The following is a 19,184-nucleotide window of genomic DNA, read 5'->3' as shown; positions in this document are numbered from 1 at the left end:
TGAACTCCTAGTTTAATATTTAAAGATTTTGTCCTTTTCCACAGTCTATTTTAAGATGCAATGCATTTCACTGACGTGCGTCATCTTCAGGGTCAAAATTAATTTATGTGCTGCAATTGAATTCACGGAGCTGCTTTGGACAGAGGAGAGGGAGGGTGGGATGTCGTAGGGGGTTGGGGTTATTTGAGTAACGGAAGGGGAAGAAGCAGTGATGTCGTATAATGTCACAGATTTGTACCTGATTGCCGCATCATAGCCTCAGTACCACAACTTCTTTCCCTTCCCTTACTCAAATAACCCAGACCCCCCCCACCTCCAACATCCTACCCTTCCTCACCCTCCCACCATAACCACCTCCGTCTCCTCTTCTTTAAGCGTATTTATTCAAGTGCTGCATGGAAATGGAATTTGTGCCTGATGATACCGCAAGTTGGTGAAACGCTTTGTGTCTTAAAATAAATTCTGTGGAAATGTACCAAATCTTTTAATATGGATAATTTATTTCATTTTTATCGTTCATTGTAAGTAGATGTCAGCCTTGAGATAAAAAACTAATGATTAATTAAATTGAGTCCAGAGAAACTGTACCTGTAAACATTAGTTAAGTTTATTTTTTCTATACATGTTGGCTTTTCATGAATGTTTTTAATTATTCATAATTAGTGAATGTTTAATATGGAAAGTACCTTAAAAAGACAAACTTATAGTAAAAAAATCTCTTCTCAGTCCTGACAACGGCACAGCTGTTCCCAGGGCTCCAGTTGTGGAGGAGAGTATGCAGCAAGAGGAAAAGGACAGGAGTGAAGGTGGAGCTGCTGAGTGCCAAAGTTGGGGGCATAGTGTTTCGGACCGGAGAGAAGAGAGCACAGTAGTTCAAGAGGAGGACGAGGAGGAGGATGAAGATGAGGAAGAGGAGGAGGAGGAGGATGATGAAGACGAGGAAGATGAAGAGGAGGAGGATGAAGAGGAGGAACATGATGGGGATGAGTTGGTAGGGATGAGGAGGCGCTTGAGGAGGAGGAGACGGAGGGGGAGGACGAGGGATGGTGGGGACAGTGACAGTGATGCCGATGCACCAGAAATGAGGATCCTCCGCACAAGAAAGTCAGCAGATCCTCCTCCACCCAAGGAGGCATCCTTAGTAAGCATTAAACTTAATCAAAATATTTTAAATAGCATTAAGAGCATTTAAGTGTACTGATTGCCACCAATGGGAAATTAGAGGTACCGTTTTTCAAATTGCGTATTTGTTATGATCATTACCCTCACTTAATATTGATGCTGAGATGCAGACTGCATGCCAAACTTGTAAATTTTGGAATGATCTTAATTCATAACTTAGTTAACCTGGTCACGAGTTAAGCATGCATTTCCTTACAGAAACATTATTAAGTAATTCCAACGTTAAGTAGGTATATAAATTCCATATTTCATAGGTTTGAATGTTTATATATTATTTGCATTGTCTGGAGTTAGAATTACAGTATTCATAAGTGTAATGATATTTGGAAGCTTTGAGTATTGAATCTTACCCAAATACTTGAAAATTGAGTCATAAGGACAGATTATAATCCCCAAAATTAATCAGTTTCAATTATCATTATTATGAAGTTCTCTTTGTTCTGTCAAAGAAGTAAAATTAACTGCAATAATTGTTACACTTCTCATCAAGAGACATTTCCCTATGAGCTTAAAAAATATGGACTGAGACAAACATTCTCATGAAATGTGAACATCTTCTCAATGTTCATACTACCAGCGCCTTAAAACTCCATTTGTTTGGATTAAAGATATAATAAATATCCCTTAAACATAATTAATAATTACTTTTTATAGTATGCTTTGAAATCCGAGTTTTCTGAAAACTCATTGTCAATGAAACCTGCCAGTAAACTAAATGATATCATCTGAAGCAATTTCTGTAGCGCTCAATTTTAGTTTTTTGAAAAGATATTGAAAGGTGACCATATTCTATAAATGGAAGTGTAAAAGCAAAGCAAGAGTGAAAGGATATAATGGAAAGGGGTGAAGTAGGTTAAATGATAAACGAGAAACATTCAAATTAAAGTTGGCATGATCGATTAGATAAGTTTAATTGTGTCACCTTGTATCTTCATCCTGCAATTGTTCTGTCTTAATGTGTAAGTAATGTTCATATGTTGCTACACATGCTGTTTTTGTACCTTTACTTTCCATGTTGGTGGCATTTCATTCTAGTATATTGTAGTTGTACATTTGATAAAATTTGTGGATGTTGGAGGTTGACAAGAGTTTCCACCACCTTCATGTGAAGTTGCCATAAATTTTTCATATCACAGTCATGTTAGTTGATTTAAATTTGTTTCCTAATAATTTCTTATCTTTAAATGTGGTATGGTTTTCCCTCTAAATTGCCATTCAATGTCAGTTAATATTTTAGCCAATTTCATAAAACCCAGTCCCAGATTTTGTTAATTGGCTTAATTTACTCTGTTAGGTAATTTTTCCATGCTTCTGTTTCGATGACTCAATTCTTTTAAATACTTAATCAGTTTTAAAACCAAAGTTAAGTAAAATAAAAACAAAATATTTCCAGCTGTGGTACAGCTACTTCATCATAGGTGATGATAAGATTCAGTCCACATTTTTTTCTACGCTATCTTTACCTCAAACTCAAGTTTCCCTCCACGCTGGGTGCCAGTTAAATAGCAGAAGCATAATCTACATTCATTTCTTCACTCCTACATTTTGGAGTACTAAATTTTAGTATCTCATGATGAGCTGCACTTTTGAAATGTTTTTTTCAAGATGGCAACAGTACTAAATTAGGACAAAAGCCTCATACTTCACATTATTAGAAAAACAAAATCACGACCTCATTTTAGTTTTATACTGTATGCAAAGGGGATTATAGGGTTTTAATCCTTGCCAATTAATATAATGTAAAATTCTAACATTACATTAGCTAATCCAGTTTTCTCAGACTCCTTATTTTGATTATAAATTACTGAACTCACTATTCTGTTTGTTATTTGATCATAAATATCTCAGTGAAAAGCCCAAACATTCTGCTAATCAACAATTCTTTACTACCAATATTTTCGTGATTTTCATTTATTGCAAGTGAGCGAGTAGTTTCTTGATTTTATTTTAATTTTCATTTGTTAATTCATGCATCTTGCATGTTTGGGTTACATTCTAATTTATTTCATTTGAGTTGCAAAATTATGAGTTGTTAAATTTTGTTTTTGTATCATCATGAAACATTTTTAGATATTATGCTAAGTTTTAAACCATCATTGCTCTTTTTTTACTTGAGTTTTGTATGGAATTTTTATTACTTATGATTTTGTTTTGTTGTACTTTTATTTTTTTAATGCATGGTTCTCTCCTTCAGATTGTAACTCGTAGTTCAGAAGGGCGTATAACATCTCAAACTGAAGCTGTTCCTGCAGGGAGTGGTGCCACATCCACTCCAGTTGATGGCAGTGGTGAGGATACATCTTCGCGTGGTACTCTAGATTCTTTTATTCCACCCCCAAAGGACTTTGAAGGACGAAACAATCCCTTCCACAACTTGGCTCCTCCCATTGCTCCGACATCAAGCCCTGCCACTCCAGAGACTAACCCTGCACAAGCAGGCACAACCTTGAGATCGTCTAGTGACGATCGACCTATCAGAAGTCAACGTCCCTCTGAAGCAGCAACAGAAGGGACTACTGGTAGTCCAGGAAATGGGGTGGGAGTTTCAACAGCTGCTCCATCATCTGCAGCAGCTGCACCATACTACCTCGGGGTACTTCCTCCACCCTTCCAGCCAAACAACCATATTCCCCAATCAGTGAGTATCCCAATTTTAAGAAGTTTGCATGGAAACCTAGCACATTTATTGAACTACAGAATCATCAAATTTTATAATTTTCTACCCCAGATTTTGCTCTATGTCTAAAATATTTTCAGGTTTGCTTAATTTTTTAGCTTGCAATATTTGCTTTAGCCTGACTTTTCCTTGAGGTATTATTTTAATTCAAGTCTTTTCCATTAACTGAACTGGAAATGATCTGGAGGATATTCCCATGGATGATAATACCTAGAAAAGTGCAAGTTATTTCTGAAACATTACTGGAAAATATTTACTGGTGGCTCTTTGCCTCCAATTGTCAACTAGAATATGTTGAATATAGCACATAGGATGTCTTATGTTTTTACTGTAAGGTAAATAAGGGCGTCTCATGTCAATATCAACAGTAGCAATGACATATTTCTCCTATTTAATGTTCTCTGATATTAGCAATTATTGGAATTTTGTCATTTAAAAGTTGAAGCTCTCCAATTCTACCAATCTTCATGGCATAAAAGTTGTCAGGTATTCACTGGAATTACAAAAACCTATTATCTCTTGTACAAGTAGGTATCTTCCATACTACTTCCGTCTCTCTTGCAAGCTGGATATTTGCCATGGCTATTTACACTTTAACTGTACCGATGTGTATGTTCTCTCAAGGGCCTCAAAAATCAGGTTGTATGTTATGCTCTGCCTTTCCTTAGTGTTATACTGCCTAATGATAGGAGAATGGGGATTGTGTCTCAGGTATAGATTAGTCATGAAATGACACTGTAGGCAATTTTAGCTCTTGAACTTGAATCTCTTGAAATATTTCCATTCCCTCGGTGAAATTGTTAAATAATCATAAGCTCTGCATGCTTCTCAGGTTTTCTCTGTGTATGTTGATTTTTACTGACAACAGTTTTGCCTAAATTCCAGCTGACATCTTCAGGTTGAAGGTAGACTGCTGCTATATTTGCCATTTTAATACTAATCTTTTATAGGCTGTCTCATCTCATTGCTGCCTTCTGATTAGTTAGTTACCGGATGACTTTTCCAGGTACTGAATAGTGGGTATCCCTGTTCTCAGTTAAAGTTTTTCAGTGAATTTACCATCTCAATTTCCTCTCTTATCAATCAAGGAGAGTATCAACTCTCTTTTGTTATTACTTTTGCTTCATCAAATTTTATTTCATGCCCTGGGTCAGTTCACTCTTGTTTAGTTCCTGTGGATAAGCTGAACTATTTCTTCTCCATAGCTCTCTGTTGTTCTTTGTATACTCATTGTTCTTCTGATTTTCCTGATATAGGACCTCTCTCAACAGTATGGCTCTAAGTAAACCCCTTTGTATACACTTAAGTGAAATTTTGTCCATAGGCCTTGTCAGATGATCAGCTATCTTTGTCGCATCGTTATATGTAGTGCCGACTTCATCCTTCCTAAGGATACTAGCAATCTTTTCAGTGGTTCCTGCAATGAAAGGAGTAGTTTCATTGGCGTTGAACTTCAATCGTTCCAGTTCCTGGGTCATGGCTTGTCTGCATCTCTCCTCCATGATCCTATTCAGGACTGAATTGCGACTATACCTGTTTTATTGTATAGCTGTCATTAGGTGTGCTTTCTCTGTGTGCTGCTAATGAGTTGGCATCCAATAAGCAGTAGACATGGTACACTAGTGTGGCCACCAGTGAAACTTTCTGCCTTTAATGATGATGTGTTGAAGCTTATTCGCATCACCACCAACCAGCTTCTAGAGGAGATTGATTTAGTAAAAACACAAGAAAACTTTAAATGAGAAGACGGATACCCCCTACACAGTGCCTGGAAAAATCATCTGTGACCAAACAGTCAGAAAAGAGCAATGGGATAGGAACAGTCCATGTAAAGATGGCAAAATATGCTGTGATCTACATGCGACCTGAAGATGCTGGCTGGAATACTGGCAAGACTGCCAGATTATGGAATCTGGCCAAAAGACTCTGAGATCAGTGTTATTTCCTATTCCAAAAAAAGTAAAGGCTACATAATGTGAGGACTACCAAGCAATAAGTTTGATTTCCCGTGCAGCTCAAGTTGTTCTCAGGATCATCAACAAAATGTTGGAGAGCAGGGCAAATGATTACTTTAAGGATGATCAGTTTGGGTTTAGGAATGGAAGAGGCATGCGCGGTGATTTTGCAGAAATGAGATTCACTTACAGAGAGGAACGCATCATACCAACAGAATGTATTTGTATGTTTTATAGATCTTGAGAAGCATTCGATGAAATAAATTTGCTAGAATTATTGAATGTGTTGCAGAAAATAGGACTAGATAAGAGGGAAAGGAAACCTCTTGTCAACCTGTACATTTCTCAGACTGCTCAGGCGCAAGTAATAGATAGAGAGCCACAATTGGCAGTGTTAAGAATAGGGATGTCCGTTATCACATGTTATTTTCGATCTATACCTGGAGAAAATGGTGAAATAGGTATGGAAATAACTGCAGTTGGAAATGAAAGTCAGTGGAGAAATCATAAAATCACTATGTTTGCCTATTACCCAAGGGGTTGCAAGTGTTGCTGAGTGTATTGGAAAGTCAGTGCAATAGGTTTGGGATTTTAATCATTGTAAACAAAACAAAGATTATGCAGTTTTTGAGAAAGAGTTGTCTTACTTAGTTAAACATCTGCAAGTTAAATATAAATGAGTCTTCATAGTCCTTGGATAACCCATTCAAACCAATCCAAAGATTTTAGTTTAAAATTTATGAATTTAGTCATTCCATAGAAGTTACATCGTCTCATCAAACGGAATCTGTGGAGGACATATGTAATTTTACCTTTTTTGAGTCAATTTCTCTAAATATCATATTGTATTTCATAAGTTGATAAGTTTACATTTATGTAAACTATAAATTAAGAATATGCAATGACTGAATTCCAGTGAAATTATGTATGATACTTAATTTTTACCTGAAAGTGGTTGAGTGCATAATAAAAATAATTCTTCTGAATCATTGAACATGGTACGATGGACATTACTATTAGGAATTGGAGGTAACTCTTCATAGCTAATGAAAATTCTATGGGCAAATATGCCAAAGATGTAAGAGCTGTAGTTAATAAATTTATCTCTGAATATCAGCTGAATGATTATAATGTTTCTTTAGGACAACTTGGATCTTGACCTTGAAATAAGCAAAAAGACTAAATATTTCTGACTTCAAGGCACACAAATTTTATGGAAAGATATGATCTTTTGTCTATAAAAAGACAAATATTTCAGTGTCTTCCCTCAGGTTTCAAGGAGAAATTCATTTTATTTCTGAAATTTATAACCAAAGAATAAAGCATGACTATACTAGTAGTATTTAGGAGAGGCGACCGACAGCTAAGGTCATTTGCGCCATTAGGTATGGACAGGAAAGGATGGAGGGTGGAGAGAAACCCAGCGTCGGCATTAGCCTACTAATTATAAAAGGCGCCTAGGGGTCCGCAGCTTAACGTCTCATTCAATGGACAGCTTACTCACTCAAAGTGCCCTCCACAAAGTACCTCAAGTAGGGGTTGAGATACCACTGAAAAATATTTAACGCCACCGCTGGGATTCAAACCCAGGCCCTCTGGGTGGGAAGCCAGTACAATAGCCACTGCAACACCTTGATCCCCTTTACTAACCTTAACGCCTCTCTAGGAAATATGGATTAACCTAAGATAAATTTTGATATTTCTCAATAAAATGGTAAACAAAGTTAAGGGAAGAACAAGTTTGAGTGACTGATCTCAATGAAGTATTATTTAAATATGTACGTCAGATACTACAAAATTGAAATCAGCATTTATCTTCAAGAGAGAGACTGAAACCAGAAAGAAAGAAAGAGATTGAAAGATGGAAACTCAAATCCATAAAGGAGAAGTTGTACATGTTTATGAGAAAAGTATGATAGCTTGAAAATATAGGTGAAACAATTTGTAACAACCAGATGGGTAGAGAAAAGAGAAATTCAGTTAGTTTGGGTTGCATGTAATTGAAATTTAATAGGCAGTGTTGTTGCATATCTAAAAAGTGGAAATATACATATATTGCAGTGATCCTGGAGGTTTAACCAGTTTTCTGCTATCGTTTGATGTGTGTCCAAATAAACACATGAAAAATGCTGTAAGAAATCAGAGTTTGCATAGGAACAAATGATCAACTGGAAAAATTCCTTTAATTCCCATTCAGGCTCCATCACTAGAAACTTAATGCAAGTGGATTATCCAGGCATGAGAAAATATTATAACAAAAATTGATACATATGCTTAATAGGTGTGGCATTTCTAATTCTTTTGATAACCTCTAGGATGATTGTGAAATGACATTGAAGTCAAGAAAGATGGTCATGGTGTTCTTATGATAGAGAGTGTTGATGTTGGCAAGTTGATTACGACTCCTACGTTAATGGAGTTGAAGTGGGAGATTAAACCAGTGTTTTATTTAGCACCTTTCACATAATACAATGAAACTTTGGTGAGAAAATGTGTTCAAGTCACATAGAATGTAATTCTAAGTCCTATGCAATCCAAATTGTAAACATAAAATACAACTTTGGTGAGGTTTGCACCTAGTCAAAACACCAATAATGAGAATACTTAATATTTTAGTGACTATGAGTAATGGAACAGCATGCATATGGGGAATATCATCAATGTTTATTTTTGTTCAAGTATTGAACTACTATAAATTTTCAAGTATTGAATTACTATATATTTCAAAAAAACTGCGGGAGATGCCACAACCGTAACTTTTAACGGAGTCATCCGTTAATGTGCATTTCAATGCAACAATTTCAGAATGTAAAAATCATTCACCTTGATTGGGATTTGAGCCCAGATCCCTCAATATCCGGTCTCGGCCAAAATGTCAGAGTTTAAGAGGACGCCTCGATAGCTTAACTGGCTAAAGCACTCGACCGGATATTGAGAGATCTGGGTTTGAATCCCAGGCCAGGCGAATGATTTTTACACTCTGAAATTGTTACTATAAATTTGCCACCTGCAATGTAGAACTTTATGGAGAGCAACAATAACGAGACATTACTTACTTACTTACCAGATCAATAATGATTTATTTTGGAGGTGTCCCAACGTAAACAGTAATATAAATCTGAAGTAAGATCTGGTGCTTTCCCGGCGTATTTGCTTGATGAAGTTTTCTCAGGTCTTCCACTGGGTCAGGGGTTCCATGTTGGCCGACGTTTCGATGCCCGACTCATGCATCGTCCTCAGGGATGATGATTCCTTAGTGGAACATCATTACATCATTATCCCTGAGGACGATGCATGAGTCGGGCATCGAATTCTTCATTTGTATAAATCTGTTTAGAGTGTAAAAAATCAGTGATATTACTGTCTTACTACATCTATTGATTATTTTGGAGGTATCCTATTATAAAAAAGGTAACAGTATGAACAGAGCCAAAATAATCATCATGCAATGCCATTCCAGCAGCTGCATATTGTTGTAACTGTTGTCCAAACACGAGTTCTGGATACTTATATCCATTCAATATCATTATGTATCAAAAAAATAATGGAGTACTATGCTAAACTAGCACTTTCCTTATTCTTAAAATGTGCACCATTTTTTCTTGCAATGCCAGATCTGTTGGTACCAAGAATTAATGGCATTAATCAGCCTCAGTTTTGATGCATACAATGAGCCATGAAATTTACTTCTGTATAGACGTGAGACATGGATGATGGGAACAGCATGGAAAATAAAATTGGAAGTGATGAAAATGAGGTGTTTCATAAGAATAATGAAGATAAAATAAAGTAACAAATGAAAGGGTACTTCGAAAAGTGGGTGAAAATAAAAGCTTCAAGGGACATTTGAAAAAGAAGAGGGAAAACTAACTGGGCATGAACTGAGTTTTGATGGCTTACTGAAGACAATAATTGAAGGAAACAGATGGGAAGTTCAAGGACGAACTATGAAAAGCAAGTATTGGAAATTGTTGGTGCTAGGAAGTATTAGGAGACAAAAGTGAAAGTTAATAGTTTTTTGATAGCCGCTACAAAACAATAAATGATGATAAACTCAGTAATGATCCTTAGCTATTTTACATAATGATATAGAAACTTATTGGTACAATACAATTAACTTTGATTCTCTTCAATATTTTGCTCTGTGATTTGTCATGGTATTCTAACAATCTTTATACAATTTTGCAGTATAGTATTATGCTCTAATCCAATGCTCATGTGAAAATACCAATTTTTTTTTTAATTCCATGTGGAACACCAAACTGGCCCTTTCTGTAATTTTTTACTATACACTGTCACTTCTAATGTTTTCAACAGGCAACATTTACCTTTCCTCAAGTCAATAATCATGCTGCCGCTGTCCTCTCTGGACTAGTCCCATGTATCCGACCAGCTAAGAGACAACTGTCAGAGAAGGATATTAGAATCTCAAAGAGTGGAGAGGTGAAAAGGAGAAGGTTCCGTAGACGACTGCCATTTGATGCTGCTGCAGCAGCTGCTGCGGCTGCCGCAGCAGGTATGTGTACATGTTTTCTAGTTTTCCCTTCTAATATTGTTAGTGTATGGAGTATTTCATTTCATTCTCTGCTGTAATTTTTGTGAAATTATTATATTTGTTTTTTTGCGTGATTTAATTGAAGGCCAACATTTAATTCAAATGCCTGAATTCACTATTGTATAAAATATTATATGATGTATCATAAAACAAAATGCAAGTGCAATGAAACCCACTTTTTCATGTTCCGGTGTGCTATTTTATTGCTATATCATTCAAATTGAGGAAATATGTAAGTTACGGGAACTAGAACAAAATAGTCATATGAAACAAAACAAAAAGTCACCCTTTGAAATTTAGTGGCAGGTGAGGAAGAAAATCAAAAGAAAAATCTCTCTTCCTTAGTAAATATCTCTTTTTAAGTGCGTTGTTATTCTGAATATAATGTATAACTCTGTTTCCAGTTAGCAGCATTTTCAAGATTCTTTTTTATATTTCCTTAAATATTTTTCTATGTATATTTATTTTCAATGCATGTTTTAATCTGGGATGAATTTTCTCTTGAATAACTTTTGAGCTCCTTTGTGAGCAAATTTGAGAATCTAGCAGATTGAAGTCAGTTTTTCAATATTTTCCACAGTTCACGTTTGAATATTTTATGTATTTTAACACTTAAAAAAATTGAATGGTGTTCAATTCTGAGGGAGTCAGTTATATCCTATATATTTATCTTTTAATGATGAGGTTTTTAAAAATTAAGTTAATCCTAGGTCACTAGTTATTATCATGTATAATTCTCTACTGTATTACAAAATAAATCAGGTTGAATGCAACGATGCATGATGTACTGTGTAAAAGTAAGTAATGCTGTTACTGCTCCTATTAATGTTTTTTTATTTATAACTGTGCATTTGTGTTCAAACTCTAATTTTAATATACTGGAACTGTAATTTAATGGAATCTCATAATATGAGCAAAATCTGATCTGCAATCTTTTTCGTTGATTGAAACACTCATTTAGTGAATTCAACTCAGTTTTTTTCATATAAATCAATGTAAAAATGGTAATGCGTTCCATGCTGAAAAAATAAATTATATACCAGGTTTATTCAAGGGAAATTGTGTATACATAGTTTAGGTTCAGGGATCACATTCATCTTATCTTTTATCATGGAATTGAACAGCCGGGAATGCAAATTTGATTATTAAAATCAAGAATCAAAATAAAATGTTAATTATTTATGAGAGGCATCTAATGTCTTTTTGTTAGAAAGCAGTCTATAGACATTTGTTTTTCCCAAATCTTCAAAATTTGGAAAGATGAGACTTAGCCTTATGATAAAATAAATTTATGGAGTTATTACTGCCTAATTCGAGTGATGCCTTGTATGCATGGTTCAATGCAAACGTTTCCTGTGACCTCCACATCTCATTTAGCCTGCTGCTTTGGACTTAATACTTCTTGAAGGCTTGTGGTGTTTCTGAATGGTAAACAAGCCGGGGCTTGATTTTCAAATCGCTGCTAGCCCTTGTGCAAAATAGCAGCGTGAGACGGCCTTTCTTTGCCATGTGGTAGGGCAATGCATTCTCTTCTACTGTTATGTGCACAAATATAGGTTTGCTGTGGCATTGCCTTCCGGAAGATTACCATCTCATCACAATTAAAAACATGTTGTGCCAGGTGACCCTCAGAATATACAAGCTTTTTGAAGTCACTGATAAAGTTCTATGCAGACTTTTGCTGCTTCACCATGCCTCAAAATGCTGTGGATGGCAGTTCTTTTCGTAACCCTTTCGAATCATGCACACCTTCCATTAAATACTTGTTAGGCCGTTGATGACCCTGACATCTTATTAGCGAGGTCGGCAAAAATTACTATTCCATAATTTATCATAAGTCATACTCTCATTAATGGTGTCACATTGCAGTTGCATTTCGTTTATGCGTATGGGAAGTAATCTTTCAACATCGCTGAGAATACATGCCCATTGCATAGATACTCATGTCAAAAAATTGGAATCATCTACAAGGATAAGGTGAAAAGTTGTCAATATTCCAATGAAAGACTGTGATTTTCAATTAAAAAATGGTTTAATATTTCTGCATAATCTCCTTTGGCTTCAACACATATGGTCCAGTATTTCTTCAGCATTAGTATTCCTTCCCGGAAGTGACTGTCTAGAAGGCTGTGAAAATATCAATCTATAATATAAGAGGTTGGAGTAATATTCGCCTGTTTTTGGCCGTCCTTCACGTGGGTCATCTTCGAGTGATGTAGGACCACGCTTAAATTTCGCTGCCCACTTGTTAACAGTTAACATTGAAGAAGCAGATTCCCCGTACACATTTGTCTGGGATGGATTTCCTTAGGGGCTAGTCCATCCAAAACAAAGAATTGTAGAACTGCATGAAATTCAAGTTTTTCCATTTAATGAAAACCATGAAACACGTCTACTGCAACAATACATGTAAACAAACTACTTGAGAGAACATTTTGTTAAATTTGCCTTATGAACTAATGATGCGTGCATCCAGGTAGGAATCATAAAATTTTTGCTGATTGGAACAACATCACTGTCAGGCTGAGAACTTTTCACCTTACCCTCGTATACCCTTGGTCTTGTCCGTGTTCTTGAAGAAAATTTCAATCGTTGGTGTCGAGTAATTGTTAATATGCATACTAGATCAGCCACACTCACACATTGATCCTGATTTTCAATTATATTACTTTTCATTTCTACTGTTATTTTTTATTTTTATTCTCTTATATCTTTTTTCTTGCGGATTATTCTTTGGGGTCAATTTTAAAACTATGCAAAAATATTATTAAACTTTTCACAAAAAATCACAAATATTATATTTGGACACAAGTTTTGGAAAATGTGTGATTACTAGTAATGCTAAGATGCTAGTGGATCGAGTGCTTTATAAACTAGTAGCACGGGAGCAATGAATCCGGGAATATCCCTCTCCTCATCACTTGTCGAGTAAATCATTTTCAGGATCAATTTTTTGCTCATGAGAATTACTCGCTGTGCGAGGTGCTTATTAAGTAACGTGCCACTGCATAGTTTTTGTCTGCCCTATTTGCAATCAATGTGACGTTTTCCATACATGTCTCAAACGTGTATTTCAGGAACCAATTTATATCATTATCATAAAGATTCACCTTGAAGGATTAGAAGAAATTTAACTTATTTTCTTGTTAAGGTACCAAAGTAGTGGTCTTCAGTGGGTAACTAAAGATATTTGTGTTCGTGTTTATTTTTGACAATAATAGGATGTAAATTTTCCATCAAATTACTATCAAAGGATGACCTATTTTTTTAATATGAAGATAAAAATACTCCATTCAGATGCCATTACTTTTTTACAATCACAATCTGGTATTTTATTTGCCCTCATTGTAAAGCAACAGTTGAATGTCTTGAGTAGTATACCATCTGCCATCATTCTTTTTTAACGAGGACCTAAATTGTAGGATATTTCAGAAGTTCAGAAGTGCTGATATCAGAATGAGATTACATTTTGAGAATAAAAGTACTAAGTACCAGAAATTATGTATCATATAAACCCTTGTACCACGTACCTTACTTTTACTTGAAATTGTTATTGAAATAGAAGGTATATGAGGGGGATCGAGATGGTGCGGGGGCTAACGTACTGGCTTCCCACCCTGAGGGCGCGGGTTCAAATCCCGGCGGTGTTGAATATTTTTCAGAGGTATCTCGATCCCTACTTGAGGTGCTTTGTGGAGGGCACTTTGAGTGAGTACGCCGTCCGTCGGATGGGACGTTAAGCCGCGGACCCCTTGGCGCCTTTCGTAAAGAGTAGGCTAATGCCGACGCCGGGTTTCTCTCCACCCTTCATCCTTTCCTGTCCTTCCCCTATGGCGCAAATGACCTTAGCTGTCGGTCGCCTCCCCTCAAAACTACTACTAGAAGGTATATGTCTTACATGGGCTCACACACCTCAGTTATTCCAACCCTCTTGGGAAGATACGGAGGTCATTCTTCTAACCACTGCTGTGCTGCTCCTCCCAAGAAGCACAGCATATATTTGGGGAATATGCTTCCATGTATAATTGATTGATCTTTTTCTCTCTAGTACCATTTAGATATGTTCCCATCAAGTAGAAAAAAGTAATGTGATATTACATTTATTTGAAGGTAAATGAATTTAAATTTTTTTAATTCATCTCAACTAGGAAATAGTGATAAAAAAGAATGTGCTACAAGATTTTATACATTTCACTTCAATACACAGTGTTTTTATGTATTCATTCTTAAGTTCCAAATAATTTTTTTAGTATATCAAGAAGTGGTTATTTTGGTTGTATTTTAATCATGGAAATCCCCTTTAACTCAGGAAAAAAGAAACTCCCACTGCCACGTGCTGCAGCAAACCTCTTCCTTGGTGGTGCAGTTCCCAATGGCTGTCTGACCTCAATCACCCCATCAGCTTCTGGGCGCTCACCTGACCCCATTATCCTTCCACGCTCCACTCCCCCTTCACCATCATCTGGAAACCGAGTAGCTTATGCACTGCGAGGCCGAACGTCTGATGGGAGCAGGGCATCCACAGGTCAGAGCAGTATGGATAGCAGTAATACCAGGTCCCCTCCTGAGATCTCCCTTGATGAACTCAAGTCCTCTGTCAACATCTACTTTGGTGCAGCCAATCGCATTGCTTCAGGGGAAAGGTTCACAGTTCTGGGAAAGAGGGTAAGCCCTGGAGGTAAATCACAATACTTGATTGAATGGGAGGGGCCTCCAGCCACTTAACCAAATCAACAGCTTAAGGAAAAACAATAGCCCAGCAGCTATGCAGTCATCTGCTGGAAAGGCGTGCACTGTAAGAATGGAGTAGTTTATATTGGACTCCATCCAGGACCGGCAAGATAATCCCTTTAGGTCCTTGGACATGTTTGCTGCAAGGTGGTTTATAAAACTCCATGGCAAGGGACCAGGGTCTTATATATTCTATGGTTTGTACTTTCTGAGTTTCATGTATGATTATCTGTTGCAATGTCATCAATGCCAGTTAATGTTGGGTGAACAGTGTCTTATTTATGATGGGGACTGTAAGTGCACAATGTATTTAGGATGCGGTATTAGATATCCTATGGCCCATATCAGTAGGAAAAGGACCTTGGGGTATTATTAAAGTTGTTTTGAACATTATTAGAGTAATAAAGTTGTATGTTTTGTGTTGATGCTGTAGAGAATTGTGGCTTGTAATCCCCAATCCTATGTTGTATGATTTCAACGTGTATGCCTTTATGTTTTATTACTCATATGAAATCATAGTAGAGCCTTTATCAGTCCTGGGATGTTGGATTTACTTGCATTGAATGGGTGTGCTAAGAAAGAAGAAAGTGGGTTGTCAAGGTTTCTTAACCTAAAAAATGGAAAAAATTTCCATGGTTTAGGTTCCCATTTGGTGGTAATGGCCAATGTCAGAATGAAATTGTTAAGCCCCTTGTCTCCCTATTTCACTTATCTGCATGGATGAAGTATATTTTGGCATTCTGTTGTAGCAGGTGCCTGGTTTCTGAAATGTTGTTCACTGAAAGACTTAAGGTCAACAATTGCTGATAATTGTTACCGTGCATTTTCAATTCTAGCAATGGAAACTGTAAACCTGCCAGTAATTGAGGGCACTGTGATTGACCACATTGGTTCTTGATATGTCCTCAAAGAGCTTGTTGACCCAGTATGCTCAAAAGCTTACAGCATTATCCTCTAGTCACTGAGAGTAGACTTTTGGTTTTTAATTTTAGCCAATATTATGGCTACATGTCCTCTGAAGCTATTTCTCCTGGGAGTAGTTTTGACTGTGCTGTGATTAGCAGCTGGAGATAGGGGTGGGACATTTTTTTCTTTCTTCCTGTTGTTAACCATTCCATCTTGTGGCAGGGTGCCTGTAACCTATTTGCTACAGTTTGTGCTCATTATAAGTTGACTGCCAAGTGTGAGATCCTTTTCATTGTGTTTCTATGGAAAACATTTTTTTTGTCCCATCATCACATACCAATGCATCTGACTGAGGTCAATCCACTTTCCATGGAATTTCCATTTAGTAGGCTCACAATATATTTCCTGACTGTGTCTAGGCAGTGCATGCTACTCCTGTTGACTGCAGCTGGAAGAGGTGGCAAAAAGCAGGCATATTGTCTTCTTTTGGCCTTGTATTATGTACTCATAGTCACTGTTACCTTTTAAGCCTCAGCATTTGGATTGGAGCAATTGTTAAACCGCATAATTTGTTTGTATCATGTGTCATTATTCAGGCCACCATAGATGCCTGTTTGGTGTTCAGTGTTTTATAATATTATCTGTTTAACAATTCTCCAAAATGCTGTACACCATTGAAAAAGAAGCTATGGTGGCTTCTTCCCTTCCCTCACATGATTACTGCCAGTTGTTAATATTTCTGTGAGATTTGATCTAGTGTTTTGATGGTAAATTTTGAAACCAGCACATTGAGGCAAAATGCTTGGGTTTCATCTTGATAACAAATTCCAAGTATTATTGCGAGAGATAAAATTGTGAGCCATTTATGGGATGTAATTGGGGAGTGGCATGTTAGATAGTAAGCCTTCCCCACCACCGACCTTCCTCCCATTCCTTTAAAAATAAAAGGAGACACCACCCTTTGTAACGACTGCATGGGTTTGGAGACCCTCTCCCCATCTGAGCCCATGTAGGCCGCTGGGACAATGTTCCCAACAATCAATTACTGCTTAGTGTGTGACTGCCATGCTAATGATTCACTGCCTCTATTAAGGGAGAGATAACTGAGTAGTTGTTTTTGGGAGTTTTTTATACTCTTATTGGCATAGTTTTCAGTTCCGTGAGTGTGATAATGTCTCCATTTGTTTTAGGAGATGGTGGAGCCAATTGCTTGTGTTCTTGAAATCCATTGATGGAAAATGTGTGATAGTTTGTAAATATGTATGTCTCCTGTTTTGTGTGCATGTGAGTGTGTACATTAAGTGTATGTGCATTTGTATCTGTTTCATAGAAGTGGAAGACAAGTTTGGTCACATTTCAAAGGGCATTGCGTTCACAATAGGAATGGAATATATTCCCTTTCCTGTCTTTTGTCAGTTACAAGGCAAATGAGTCACATCTTGTTGATCAATGTCTTCTAGGTGTCAGTGGTGGTTCAATGATAATTTTATGCTGTGGCCTTTGTGTTTGTTTTCCTGTGCCCCTGATTGTCATTCCCTCCAAGCAAATACCATTTGCCAAGATGTGAGCATTTGATTGGTCATTGGGGATGTGAGCAGAAGACAAAAACAAGACTGAACTTCATCAGAGGTTATTCTTCAAAGGATGCATTACACACACTGTATGACATTGATAATAATGCAAAAATGTGTTCTGTTATTTCATTGCTGAAACTTCTCTAATATTATTTCCAGTACTTTTTAATTGCCTTACAATCTTTTGTAAGGAATCAAACTTATATTTTGAGATGAAATTGTTCAGGTTGTTTTAAAAGGTACTTAATTATTAAGTGTTCTTGTGAGTTTTGTGATGCACTCTGGAAAAGGAAAATCAGCTGTTGTCACTTTGCTGTGAAAATTTGTTTATCAACTATAAATATGAAATTATAACAAAAATGAAATAATATTCTTATGCAAAACAACATGTAAATGATTTTTTAAATTTCCTGATTGGCTACTTTAAGATGATTAAGAGGATGTTTCTTTTCTCTCTGTTAGGAAAATGCTTTATAAGAGTAACTTCCATAACTTTCCAGAGAATGTAACTCCAGCCCTAAGGTTAGAGGTGACTGTGGAATGAATGGAAATTCTGTGACCAATAATATTTTATGTATTAAGAATTTTTAATTTCCTTATATATTCTTCATTTCCTGGCCTTAGCTAATGGTGCCCAGATGAATTTGCACTATGTCCTTAATTGGAACTGAGCAATTGCTGAATCGAAGGTTACCATAAGGTGGGGTAATTGTGGACATTTTTGAGGACTTCATGAGAGTTTCCTCATCAAACAGCATCAAATTCCACTGAAAGGGATATATTCCCTCCCTTATTTACAAATATTGCTTTAAAATCTTTTGATAATTCAAAGTCAGTTTTATTATTAAACAGAGTCTGAAATATCCACAGGAATTTGGATGATTATGGATTCTTTTATTTATTTAAGGTATCAAAAATTAGGTGCCCTGAGTAATTTCAGACTATATTTTTTATTGTTTGGTTTGCGAAAATGGGTTATGATATTAATTAATTTATGAATAACCATTAAAATGAATCTTATGAACATATTTCATTCTGTTCAGTAAATTAAAACTTCCCTGCTTACCATTTAGTTTCAGGCTTAATTTCGAGGAAAATTTCCATATTGGAAAGAGATGGTAATTAACAATTGTAAATTCCACTATATATTTACGCAATCTGGGTTTCAACACTTAGTGTCATCTTCAGGTGAAAATTACATGCATGTTGGCAAATATATACTCTTGTAGATTAGAGGAAGCATAGGGTTTGCGGAGTTTTGGTGGTCAGGAGGTGGAGACTGATTGGTTTGGTGAAAGAGCTAACAGCGTGGTAAAAGGGACAAGCAAGGAAAAGGGAAACACTGCATATGATAATTTCAAGGTCTACATTGTGACAATACATGATCGCTCAAACCTTGCACCTTCTCACAAAAGCTCCACTTCACTACTACCCATCTCAGCCCATAGACGACATTGGATAACTGATGACGTCACCCACACACCGAAACCCCAAAAAAAATACAAATTCCACTGATTCAGTAAAAAAGAAACACTTCGCACTTTTTCTTCTTTCAATCTTTGCTGCCTTAGCAGGTAGGTGGTCTTTGTGATTCCAAGGGCCCT

The 19,184-nt window shown here is 36.5% G+C and overlaps 1 protein-coding gene across 2 annotated transcripts in view; it reads left to right on the top strand.

The window, feature by feature from the left end:
* Positions 1 to 18,318, top strand: part of Pcl (polycomb protein Pcl) — a 54,478-nt gene extending 36,160 nt beyond the window's left edge. For both annotated transcript variants that reach the window (XM_071591690.1, XM_071591699.1), the window contains exons 10-13: positions 727 to 1,141; positions 3,377 to 3,820; positions 10,132 to 10,330; positions 14,679 to 18,318. In XM_071591690.1, the coding sequence (XP_071447791.1) occupies positions 727 to 1,141; positions 3,377 to 3,820; positions 10,132 to 10,330; positions 14,679 to 15,094 (1,474 nt within the window). In that variant the 3' untranslated portion in view covers positions 15,095 to 18,318. The remainder of the gene's footprint in view (positions 1 to 726; positions 1,142 to 3,376; positions 3,821 to 10,131; positions 10,331 to 14,678) is intronic.
* Positions 18,319 to 19,184: the final 866 nt, after the last annotated feature.

Source organism: Hetaerina americana, unplaced genomic scaffold (genome assembly GCF_022747635.1).
Source record: "Hetaerina americana unplaced genomic scaffold, ioHetAmer1.1.p SCAF_1, whole genome shotgun sequence".
Lineage (NCBI taxonomy): Eukaryota > Metazoa > Arthropoda > Insecta > Odonata > Calopterygidae > Hetaerina > Hetaerina americana.
The sequence above is the reverse complement of the archived record's forward strand: the minus strand, read 5'-3'. Positions and strand labels throughout refer to the sequence as shown.